Source organism: Malus sylvestris, chromosome 14 (assembly GCF_916048215.2).
Source record: "Malus sylvestris chromosome 14, drMalSylv7.2, whole genome shotgun sequence".
Taxonomy (NCBI): Eukaryota; Viridiplantae; Streptophyta; class Magnoliopsida; order Rosales; family Rosaceae; genus Malus; species Malus sylvestris.
This window is the reverse complement of record NC_062273.1, coordinates 14,748,938-14,762,073: the sequence shown is the minus strand read 5'-3', so window position 1 is coordinate 14,762,073 and position 13,136 is coordinate 14,748,938. Positions and strand designations below refer to the sequence as shown.

The following is a 13,136-nucleotide window of genomic DNA, read 5'->3' as shown; positions in this document are numbered from 1 at the left end:
AACTAGATTAATAGATAATCTAGAAACCAAATCCATCTTTGATTTACACAATCACAACTAAAAATAACACTCTTCAAATTTTATTTTTTATTTTAAAAAATCAAATATCTTAATATCATATGTTCAATTTTTATTCTAAATTCTTTGCTAAACAATATTTTTAAATAAAATATATTGCACAACCCAATTTATTAACTTAAAAAAAGTAGCAATCGACCTTATAAATTTTCTGACACGTAAGAGAAATGCATTTTTAAACAAAGTACTAGCAACTCAAATGGTAAATGAAAGGTGCTACCTCTTTTTTTCTTTTTTCTTTTTTTTTCAGTGAGTCGAGGATGGCTGAATCACTTGCTTTAACGTCTTTTCTTGGACATCGACCGTTATATACGGGAGCCTTCGTTAAGAATTTCTCCAACAAAAGGAGATTGCCTGATAACTGTCGGTTTCCAGTAGCGGAAGTTCTTGGTAGAAGGGTTGTTATGGCTTCTCCTTTGCCAAGGTTGAGGGTTGGTCAGTCAAAGAATTCTTCGATCAAGGCCCTTGCAATGGAGTTGGCGAAGGAGACGTATTCATTCAAGGAGGATAAACTTCCTCATAAATGGAATTATCCAATTGATACCGGTGTAGATCCAAAACCTGGGTTGTGGCCACCAGAGAATAGAGCATATAACCCTTCACTACACAATCCCTTGCTTCGGCAGGAGCGGATAGGGAGTGGTTGGCTAGTTGTAATATTCGAGTGGGAAGGAGTTTTGATTGAAGACAATACTGATCTTGAGAAGCAAGCCTGGCTAGTTCTTTCTCAAGAAGAGGGAAAATCTCCTCCCTCGGCTTTCATGCTTAGAAGAATAGAAGGTATGAAGAATGAACAGGCAATGTCGGAAGTTCTATGTTGGTCTCGAGACCCAGCGCAGTTGAGAAGAATGGCTGCTCGAAGGGAAGACATAAACCAAGCTTTGCAGGGTGGAATATATCAATTGCGAGCTGGGTCAAGAGAGTTTGTGAATGTCTTGATGCATTCCAAGATACCAACGACACTGGTCTCCACACGCCCTCGAAAAACTCTTGAGGCTGCAATGGGATCCATTGGTATTGAAGAATATTTCAGTGTGATGGTAGCTGTAGAAGATGTTCAAAGGGTAAAACCTAATCCAGAAATGTTTGAGTACATGGCACAACTTCTAAAGTTCATACTTGAGCGGTGTATTGTGTTTGGGAACTCGAATCAGACAGTTGAGGCTGCCCACGATGCCAGGATGAAGTGTGTGGTTGTTGCAAGCAAGCATCCTGTATATGAGCTTGCAGCTGCAGACTTGGTGGTTAGGCGACTGGACGAGCTATCAATGGTTGATTTGAAGAATCTTGCTGCTATCTAGTCTGAATTCAGGTCTGGAGAGTCAGAGTTTGAAATGGAAGAAGATGAGGATCCGTCTCCGTCAACCAGGGTAGCATTTGATGACAATTTCTGGTAACCCTGTAAAATGTACATATGTTTATTTGTCATTTGATTCATGAAGATATAGTTTTTACTTTTTATATCAACATTGATGTGTATAAGAAGAAAAGGGCAAAAAGTGAAAAGGAAAAAAGATTTCAGGTGGTCAGCATTGGACTCCCTTAATGTTATCATGTATCAATGTATGTATTTGTTGTACAATATATATATATGATTAGAACTTCTAAGATGATTTTGGTGTTGCTTCAGCCACAATTCTTTTTGCTTTTGTGATAGGACTTGATTTGATTAGAGCCTGTAGGTAGAGGTGAATATTTTTTCGTTTTGAACGGATTAGAGGGAATAAACATGAATGAAACTTTTATCCGTTGGTAGAATAAGTTGGGTAAATCTTTTTCATCTTTCGTAAGCGTACATTGAATATAATGAGTTATTCAATCAGAATCCTAGACGCCAAACATGACTAAAGAGAGAGCCTAAAATGTAATCAATAGAGGTACTAGTTTTTATAAAACTTTGGAGCATTCATTTATTTGAGGATTTTGCCATAATCGCTATGGTTTTCGATTTTCACTACCAGATTTGCTGGAAGCTTACTAGATGCTAAAGAAACGTCATACCCCAACTGTTCCATAAGATACTAGGAAAATACTTTATTTTCTCAAACAAGGAAAACAATGGGCTGCTTTTTGAGATTTTGTTGTTGAGAAGAAAATAGATGCCTTTTGTTTCCAAAAAAAAAGAAAAGAAAAGAAAATAGACGCCTTTGAAAAATGGACCGGATCTAATAGTCTGCCCAAAATGTGTGATTCTAGTTTGGAATGCCGGTGTTAGGGTTTAGTGTTGTGACTCTGAGTGCAAAGCTTTGATTTGATTTAGATGAAGCTAAGACTATCTCCAACCGAAAGGGTTAAACATAGTCCTCTCAATAATTTATTAGTTTTAAGTTTATTCTTTAATTTAGTTAAACTCGTTGAATGTTTTCAAATTTAGTCTTTGAATATGAATCAATTATTGCAACTGAGGAGTTGATCCTCAAAAAAGGGCTAAGAGGGGCTGGCCAAATAATAGTTTGGTGGGCTCTATAAAGTTATAGCCTAGCCATCAATTGGAGATGAGTTTTTGGGTAATCAGACAATTTTTTGGTTTTTGGACCTTTAGCCCTCTCCATTGGAGATGCCCCCTTCAAAAGGGCTAAGAGCATGTTTGATAACCATGTTGATTTTAGCTTTTAATAATTTTAATTTTTTTGGTTAGAAGAAAAGAGGAAACACAAGGAATGAATGATGGGGGAAAACGGCAATGATGCATCTCTAGTAAGAAAAATTGAACATTAAAAGCTAAAATAGTTTTGAGTATGCTTATTTATTTAGTATTACGGTTTAGTGGTATTTTTCTTACTTGTAAGTGAGAGGTCTTAAGTTCGATTCTCGCCAAGGGCAATTTGAACAACATTATTACTAGTCCATTGTGAGACTTAGCTCACTCCCCTATTCCCTTAGTGTAGATAATATCGTTTTTAAAAAAAAAAGTTAATGAAAAACAAAATGGTTGTTAAATGCGCCCCAAAGTTAATGTTGAGGCTTGGGAGGTTAGGTTTGAAGGTCTTCACTGGGGTTGTTTTTCAAAACATATCATGGGTTGCGACCCTAGTACATGACTGAGTTTAAGAATCAAGTATGTCGTTAGGGATTGAGGGTGGAAGTTTTGTGTTTCTGATATTACAAGTTAAAAGTTTTAAGTACAGAGAATTCGAGGTTTATTTTATTTTTATATCTTATTAGATATGAATGGAAGCGCTTACTGTTTGGATTAATATTTAACATTAGGCTTCATGCTAGTGAAAGCCCAAAGGCACTAAAACAAACGATACTTGCCCAAAAGCCCAGTCGATACGCCTGAAGTGAATTAAAGCCATTTTCAGCTAAGTCATAGACCATGTGCCTATGATGGAAGTGATGGGTGACAAAGACCAACTCACCACCAGCCAAAAGCACATTTTCAAGGGCAAGACAAGTAAATAAAGCAATGACTCATTGCCCTCCAAATTATCTCAGTTAAAAGCAAGGCAAGAAGGGTTGGGCCAATTTGTCTATAAAAGGAGAAAGAGACACCAGAGAGAAAGACATTCAACCAACCAATCAAAAGACATACAAACTCTGCTCTCAAGCCAGTTCATAACCAGAAAGCTTAAACTTGTCAAGATTAAGTCATTTTAGCTATAGTTCCCCTTAGGAAAAGCCATAATTTGTCTAGTGTAAAAGCTATGCTACCTTCCCTTAGTATTGTAGTATTGATTCCCTCATGTAAAACCTATTTACTTTCCATCCCTTTTAGCATACAACCTTCTGTAAACCCAAAGAAAAATGGTTGCAAGAAGTTCAACCTTGCCCGACAAGGTGAAATCTTGCCTAAGTCTCTTTGTTTGTACTTTTGTTTAGTAGATATGTCACTTAATATACTTTCCAGCATGTATTCAAGTTATTATCAACTGTTTTCTACTTAAGAGTTCCATTTGTATTTGAATTTGGTTAAGTTAATAAACCTAGTTTCATTAAAAACAAATTGTGATCGAGGAAGTGGTTGAAAGATGCTTGAACTCCATTTGTTTTAGACATACAAGATTATGAACTAAAAGTCCTTGTTTACAAGGCAAGAAAAGAACTTAATACAGACTTAACCCATATGTGACAATCTTTTGATAAACAAGAAGTTAGAGTAACTTGGGGCGCAAGTAATCAACTTAACTCATTCGTATTCAACAATCTGTTATACTAAGATAACAGTGGCATACTCAAATCTTTGCTAGCTTTGATTGTGAGCCTCAAGGCTTACACCAAAAGCCCTACAAAGGCACCTTTCAAACTAACTACAAACTTTTTTTGCAATGTACCAAGCAGCAAGAACCTGCTCGATAACCAACAAAGTGCCACCTCATCGGGAAACTGTGCGAGGGAAATCTTGCTCGAACATAGTTTTGGCACACCTTGTGGGATCACAGTAACCTTGTATGCCAAGAAGAAGATATGAGCGAACTTTCAGGTGGAAAACAAAGTACGGGCAACCCCATTGTCCAAAAGGATCAGACATTACAAATCACTCGGAAGACTTTCCCTCCCTACGAGATCCTGCTATTCTGGAAAGCCCGACTTCTTCTGAGAAGTCAGGTGGAAAAGTTACAAATTGAGATTTGCAAGCTACTACGGTACAAGTCCTAAGAAGTATAAAGAAGATCACTCTAGAAACCAGAGGAGAAGTTAGTAGACTTTGTTCCTTAACAGGAACTTTGTAGAGAAAGTTGGAATTAGAGTACTCCACACCAATAGATTTTGAATAAGCTTTATACAACAAGAAAATGGATCTCAAAAAAGGAAGTGGTACGGGTAAGTGAACATGTCTCTGCAGTTTTGCAAAGAAAGGTGCCACCTAAATGAAAAGATCCAGGTAGTTTCACGATCTTTTGTGTAATACCAAGTTTGAACGTGCTATGTTAGATTTAGGTGCTTCAATTAATGTCATGCTTTACTCGATTTATGCATCTATGAATATGGGAGAGCTTCAAAATGATGGTGATATTATTCAATTAGCTAATCAATCTAATGCATACCCGAAAGGAGTTTTGGAAGATGTTTTGGTGCAGGTTAACCACTTGATCTTTCCAGTAGATTTTATGTGCTTGAGATGAAAGATTCAGCCCACTATACACCATTGCCAATATTACTTGGAAAACCTTTCATGAAAACAGCCCGAATCAAGATAGATGTGTTTAAGGGGATGTTAACAATGGAATTTGATGGTGAGGTCATTGACTTTAATATTTCTGAAGCTATGAGGTATACTATTGATGATCATTCTTGTTTTTCTATTAATGTAGTTGATTCTTTGGCACAAGAATATCTTGAATTCTTAAATAGCGATGCACTTAAGACAACCATTGTCAAAGGAATTGGACTCAAAACCAATATGGCCGAGCCTAATCTTGCATAAATTTTTGATATTTTGGCTGCCCTTGAGTCTTTGCCATAACATATTGGTAAGCCTCCTCATCCAATTCCAATTTCTGTTTCTATTAACAAGTTGTTACCTTTAGTGATTCAGGCACCCTCTATTGAGCTTAAACCATTATCGAATCATTTGAAGTATGTTTTCTTGGGAGACAAAGAGACTTTGCCAGTCATAGTCTCTTCAACTCTCATGGCATTAGAGGAGGAGAAACTGGTTAGGGTGTTGAAAGAGTAAAAAACAGCTATTGGATGGACTTTGGCCGACATTAGGGGAATAAGTCCTACAACCTGCATGCATCACATACTTCTAGAGGTGGGAGCTAAACCAAATCGAGAGGCTTAACGCCAACTTAACCCTCCAATGATGGAAGTTATGAAAAATGAGATCATCAAGCTTCTAAATTGTGGAGTCATTTATCCAATTTCTGATAGTCATTGGATTTCACCGGTTCAAGTAGTACTAAAGAAATTTGGAGTCACTGTGGTAAAGAATGCAGAGAATGAACTTGTGCCCACTCATATCCAAAACAGGTTGAAGAGTTTGTATTGACTATAGGAAGCTCAATGCCACCACAAGGAAATACCATTTTCCTCTACCATTCATTGATCAAATGCTTGAAAGGTTAGCTGGTCATTCTTTTTATTGCTTTCTTGATGGTTATTCGGGATAAAATTAGATTGTTATAGCTCAAGATGATCAAGAAAATACTACATTTACTTGTCCATTTGGTACTTTTGCTTATCGTCGAATGACATTTGGTTTATATAATGCACCAGCCACCTTTCAAAGATGCATGGTAAGTATCTTTTCAGATTTTGTTGAGATTGAAGTTTTCATGGATGATTTAAGTGTCTTTGGTGATTCTTTTGATGATTGTCTAACTAATCTCACTTTGATATTGAAACGTTGCATCAAAACTAACCTTGTTTTAAACTGGGAAAAATGTCACTTCATGGTAAAACAAGGCATTGTTTTAGGTCATATAGTTTCAAAAAAGGGAATCGAAGTTGATAAATCTAAAATAGATCTCGTACGCTACTTACCCTCTCCTACTTCGGTGAGAGAGGTTCGTTGTTTTCTTGGACATGCAAGATTCTATAGATGGTTTATCAAAGATTTCTCAAAGATTTCAACACCCTTGTGTTGACTTCTACAAAAGGATGTGCCATTTGTGTTTGATGAGGAATGTGAGAAAGCATTCAATCACCTCAAAGAAATGTTAAATTTAGCCCCTATCATTTTCCCACCAGATTGGAGTCTTCCATTCGAGCTTATGTGTGATGCTTTAGATTATGCTTTAGGAGCTGTTTTGGGACAAAGAAAGGACAAGAAGCCGCATGTACCTTGAATGATGCTCAATTGAATTACTCTACTACTGAAAAAGAACTCTTTGTTGTTGTGTTTGCTTTGGATAAGTTTCGGTCTTATTTACTTGGAACTAAAGTTATAATTTACTCTGACCATGCAGCTTTGAAGTACTTACTTACGAAGAAAGAAGCCAAGCCAAGGCTTATTCACTGGATACTTCTTCTCCAAGAGTTTGACGTGGAAATACGAGACAAAAAAGGAAGCGAGAATGTAGTGGCTGACCATTTGAGTCGTTTGGTACATGACGAAGACCCATTATCTATCATTGAGGCAATTGTTGGAAGGTTTAGGTTTTGTTTTGTTTTCTTTGTTTTGCTCGGGGACTAGCAAAAGCTAAGTGTGGGGGAATTTGATAGGAGCATATTTATGCAACTTGTTATCTTATTTCTTTACATTTATTTAGTTAACTTCCATTTATTGTAGTAATTTAAGTTATTTTCGTATTATTGTAGGTCCAATTGGTAAAGATAACAATATATAGCCAAATGGAGCAATTTGGAGCAATTTTGGGCTTGGATTGGATAGCATGCATGGATAGCATATGGGTTGAATGTTTTTGGTGTTTAAATGGTGCTAGACATGGGCTAAAATTTGGAGAAATTAAAGTTGAGGCTTGGAAGGCAAGGAATTACATAAGAAAGAGGAATCCTAGTTGGAGAGGAACATTATCTTATCCTATCTTATCTTATTTTATTTTATCCAACCTCATCTTATCTTATCTCTAGCTGCAATGAGGAATCCTAATCACAATCCAACACTTTCTACCCGATTCTTAGAGTTCTAAAATAATTTAAAACGCCAAAACCCCTTCCTCTTGGGATTCAGTCGTTCCCTCCCTATATATATGAAATTCTTGCAGCGATTTAGGGTGTGCCGCACTTGCCATTCATCCATTGAAGTTGCTGAATTTTTTAGAGTTCTTTCTCTCTTTGTTTTAAGTTTCAATGTTTATTTTAGATTGCTTTTCAGTTATGATGAACATGTGTAACTAAGTTTCTTTTTAGCTAGAGGTGAATTTGAAGTCATGATCATATGTTTTATATAAATTGATTACATCCAGTTATTGTTTCATAAGATATGAATGCGATTTACTTGTCTGCTTTACAGAGAACTTATTCTTGTATGTTTATTAAGGGTGCACACTTAGTTTGCATGCAGGGATTTAATGCTAGAATATAAGGGAATTTCACCTAATTGTTATGAACTTATATTTGTAAGTAGTAAAAGTCACTAGTCATGATTGAGTTAAGTAAATTCTTGGCAGAAGTATTATGCTTTTCATAGTTATGAATGCTTTGTCAATGCTTATGATTTTCACAGAACTTAATGATCTTTAAGATGTATCTCTATCATGCTTTTCATAGTAAGGTAATTTGAGAAGAATAATTTGGTTGCATCACTGAGTCCAATTCAATGAACTTAGGAAAATTTGAGAGTTAATTATTGATGTTCATAAATAATTTAAGCATTGCCATTCATGGTTTATAGGAAGAATAATTGGAAATCGATTTGTATGCATATGATTCATGTGTGGAGAAGAATCATTTAGCTATCATTTCATCCATATTTCATTTACAACTTAATTTACTTGCTACCCTTTTCTTTTGTTTAATTAAATTCGTCCAAAATCCCCCTATTCATTATTTTATTGTTAGTTTAACTTAGTTTTCCGTTTTATAAATTTAATTTGTGTTGATTAACTTACCTTCTAATCCCCGAAATAGAACAATCCCTACTTACTCGTACTACGATTGCATATTTTATACGGTTTAATTTGTGTGTGAGTTTCTACCACATCATCAAAGTCTTATGCATTGTAGCAATCATGGAGGACTTCATCGAGTAGGTATGACATTTCGCAAAAGAGTCTGAGTAGACGACAACTTTCCGAACACTATCAACAAGCTTGGCGCATACATCAACGTCCTCAAGCAGGTCAGCCTTCAGCAGTGAACAAACCTCAGGAAACTCCTTAGCTTCAAACTTGGTGGATCTCTTACAACTGCCTGTGCGAGCAGACTTCCCGTTCTCAGCAGATGAATCAGTTGCAATAGAAGAAGGAACAGGCCCAAACGCCATCTTAGTAGTATAATTCACTCATAGCGGTAAACCTCTTAAAAGCCAAACCGAACTTAGCTCATGACGTGCGTTTCGACATAAACCCAGACACTGGGGGCACCACCGAACCTTTCCGTTGGGCAATCCTCTCAGCAGGTTTCACAGGCTCTGACTTAACGGTTTTTTTCATCATCTTGGGATTCATCATCGATGACAAGTTTCTCAATAGCAGACGAGCCCCCGTGAGCAGTAGAAGAAGTCATTAGCTTCTTCTCAGCTGAAAGTTCACGAGTAGGTGATGAAGGTCTCTTATTTCCACCCTCATTGGCAACAGGCTCTACAGAGGTGATCGAGCGAGCAAGTACCTCATCTTATATCCGCTTTATCTATTCCTTCGGAGGCAAGCCACCTTTCTCCCGACGAAGAAGACTGAGCAGTCAGCGCTACTCACAGTACTCGGTAGGAATGGCCAAAACGATGTGCATTTTCTTCATATCCGCCAAAGTTGTTGGAGTTGAGCCAAATTCTTAAATTCCAAATCTACACAAAGTAAGAAGGTCTATCAATAAACTAAAGTTATGAAGCAGCTCAACAAAAATTCAAGCAGGCCAGGAATGAAGCAGTTCACTTACTACTGATAAAGACAGTCAAAACACGTAGCTCATGAAAGGAGTCAGACTAGTTCGAGAACCCTACCATCGTACGAACTGCATTCAGGGAGCACTGAGCTGACGCGCATTTCATGGGGCAGATCACTTCTTGAAAAATACACGGCATGGGAAAAGTAATGTTGGAGATGTGCCCTAAAGCCAATCATATGATGATACTTTACGAACATTTCATATGTTAAACTAATCTAGTTTAATATGAAGGGCAAAAATGATTGTTTAAAGCCGTCTCATAAAAATGTTATATGCTTAAACGATAAGTCCAAGGAATATGTAATTGGAAGAATGTGATCTAAATAAGTCAGATTCATGATACCATTCTCTTTCGTATACATATCATAAACGTTATTGATCGTATGATTGCTAATTGGGCATTGACAGTCCATTAAGATCAGTACCTGCTATGTCTTTTCTTAGGGAGAGTGACTGGTCTCGAGTCATTGGTGTGACTGACACCAAGACAAGCATGAATGAGTCCACTGAACACGATCAACAAGGAGTTCTTATACTCATGTCACATGAGAACTCATGGTTGAGATAATGCAAGGTAATCTTTTGACCTGAGGCATCATAGTTGTCTTGTGGTTAGGTCATTAATCTTTGAGTATGTCAAAGTCACTTCATCAGAGGGTGTCCACGGCATAGTTAGGGTTAAGCCACTTAGCCATGGAGGCAAGTGAATGTGCAACAAGGGATCTCTAACCTTCAAACCGTTTGAGGGAGAATACTTTGTGATATGATTAAGAATCTTTGGCCAGAGTATGAATGAGATTTAGGAAGTTGTTCCAAATCACATTCAAGATAATCATATAAATAAATGAATCACATTTGATAGTAGACATGAATAAACTATCAAACCAAACAATGTGGTCAAGAGTATTGTATTAGAGAAAGACCGTATTGCATTGTAATCCTAAACTGAATAGGTTCTCCACCTTTTCTGATTAGCTTGGGTAACCATGATATACTGCTAGGTGTCACTCATGGTTTGTGGAAACCCTAAAGGTGTATAATAACTAAAGGGAGAATTGAAAGTATGTTTCAATTCATAATCGATTTGAAGAGTTCTAATCGTCCACTGCCTCGCTAAAAGGAACCTAATGGATCGTACATCGTGTAAGGTAGAGATTGAAGAAACAATAGAGATGAGTAAGGATAATTAAATGGTTTAATTATTTATGGTTAGGATTAATTATATGTTAATTAATCAAATGAATAAGTTCGTTATAGACCTCTAGTTAGTTTTGGGCCTCAAGGCCCATGGGATTTGAATGTCAAAGTCCAATAACTCAAGTTGTATGACAACTTGAAAACACAAAGGGCTTCAAAGCCCAAATAACCTACAATGGCTGGCCATATAGAGATGGGTAGTGAACTTGCCTTAATTGCAAGTTTGCCACTCCATTGTGAGGTGATATAAAGGCAACTTTATAGCCATTTCATCCTTGGGGTTTTCTTTTGGAGAAAATATAAGAACACAAAGCTCTTTTTTCTCTCTAAGAGGCCAGCCACCTTAGAGAAAATTAGCTAGCAATCTTACTTCCTCTAGGTCACTTATCTCTTCATCAATGCACTTTTTGGTGTGGAGACTTAGAGGTTCTCTATTTTGGGAACTTGGAGAATCCATTCTACCATCCTTATCTAAGAAATCCATGGAGCTAAGAAGTAAGGAATGAAGACCCTATCTCTTGGGTGATTAGCCTTTGCTTATGCAAAGAGGAATCAACAAAGGTATAATATTTCTCAACTCACTTTGTTCTTGAGTTGAGTCTTGATTCACCACACTCACTAGGCCTTGAATTTTATGGGTAAAGTTTTGTTTTTGAGTGCATACAAGCATGATTCCGCCTTTTAATTGTTAATTGCATGCATAAATGTTGCTCAAATGAACTAGTTTTCACAAATATTTCCTTCAAGTAAATCCCAGCATGAAGTAATACAGATGGAATTTGATAGCCCTCCTCCTAGCAGTGGCACCCTCGCCACACAGTTCATGGCCGCTATCATCCTTACCCCGCTTGACACGAACCCCTGACGAAATTGCATGCTTTTACATCTTAAGAAAATCCCAAAATCGCCCATCAAAATTGATCTTGACATGTGCAGCCTTGAAGCAGCCCACCTTACCAGAAGAACCACCTTGACGGTATAAAAATAGAGGGTATTCGTCACTTTTGCAATCAGAGGAAGACATCTCAAAATCCTTGCAAAAAGTACGAAGAAAAATATTTAGAAGGCAGTTCGCGAGAAGAGAAACAAAAAAATAAAAATAAAAAATAAAAAATAAAAAAGAGAGAACTGCAGAGCCCAGTGCCAAGCCCCATGACCCAGCTCATCCACATGGCCAAGCCACAAGAGGGCCCAATCCTCACTCTCTATCTCTCCTCTAGCACAGGCCCAAACCGCAGGAGCCCAGCAGCACGACAAGCCTCACGACCTGGACCCTAGCTCTTTCTCTCGCGCCTAGCGACCCAAGGACCTCTTGGCCCAGTCCACTAGCGAGGAGGGCGAGCGCCCCATGCCTCTTTCCCTCTCTTCCAAGCTCTAGTGAGCCCGAGCCCAGCTATGCGCCCCTCCTTCAACTAGTGTCGAGCCATCACCTGGCCCACGCCAGCCGCGCGCTGAGCCTTGCTTGTGCTTCTAACACCTCGGCTTAAGCCAAGTGGATTCTTGTGCCGCACCACCAGTAGCCCACGCTACATACTGCAGCACAACAGCCCCGTGGCACCCCTGCCACATTTCTCATGCCTCCTCAGCCTTCGCCGAGAAAATTTTTCAAGCCCCGAAGTTCCAAAAAATTAAGAATAAGAAAATTCAACTTTTTCTTACCGTGGTGTGGCACGGAGAAGAAGAATAACAACGAGAGACGACTCTTTGCAAGGGCAAGAGAAGAAGAAAGCTAGGGGAGGGGAAACAAATTTCCTCTGGCTTTTCTCTTCCTTGTTAGAATGATGATTGTTCTCCAAATTTATTTAATCCCCTGCTTAGAGCAGAATTAAATAGGTATTGGGGGCAATTGGTTTCCTTTTCCCAGAAGAAGTCTATCTCCAAATCAAGGAAGAAGCCCTTTTTTCTACTTACAGCCCAGCAGGTGTGGGGGTATTTCTGGAGCCTAAAATAATCCCAAAAATTCTAAAGGCTACATGTGGACTTTTGCTCAAGAAAGACAAGATTGGCCTCATTAAATGGACAGGCTCCTCAGATACTCTCATGAGCAGCTCACACCCCTGAAGGTCCCAACAGCTAAATACGACTACCCATAGCTCACCTTCCATTGGCAAGGAAAAGTCAAAGCATTAAAAAATGATTAATTACCCAAGTCCTATCTTTAATACATTCCCAATTGAAGATTGACTCCATTCAAGTAAGTAATAAGTAATCCTTATTTAAATCAATTAGGGATAATTTGTGACGACCCGTCCCTAATTTTCCTATGTAATTTCTCCCCGAGTATGTGTATTGACGATTATGCCCTTATTGGCAAGTGACGTGGACTTATTCTTATCGTTTTCCTTTTTATTTCTCGCTATTGCATTTAAATTGTACACGCTAGTACAAGTATGCGTAAATTTTAAAGT

At 37.9% G+C, this 13,136-nt stretch overlaps 1 protein-coding gene across 1 annotated transcript; it reads left to right on the top strand.

Moving 5' to 3' along the window:
- The first annotated feature begins 338 nt into the window (after positions 1-338).
- LOC126600556 (5-amino-6-(5-phospho-D-ribitylamino)uracil phosphatase, chloroplastic-like) lies at positions 339-1,688 on the top strand. The gene has a single exon (XM_050267138.1). The coding sequence runs from the start codon at positions 339-341 to the stop codon at positions 1,377-1,379; it is 1,041 nt and encodes a 346-aa protein (XP_050123095.1). The 3' UTR covers positions 1,380-1,688.
- The last annotated feature ends 11,448 nt before the right edge of the window (positions 1,689-13,136 follow it).

What these genes read in the sequence shown, in the direction of transcription:
- LOC126600556 (XM_050267138.1), top strand. Translation starts at nt 339, where the DNA reads ATGGCTGAATCACTTGCTTTAACGTCTTTTCTTGGACATCGACCGTTA.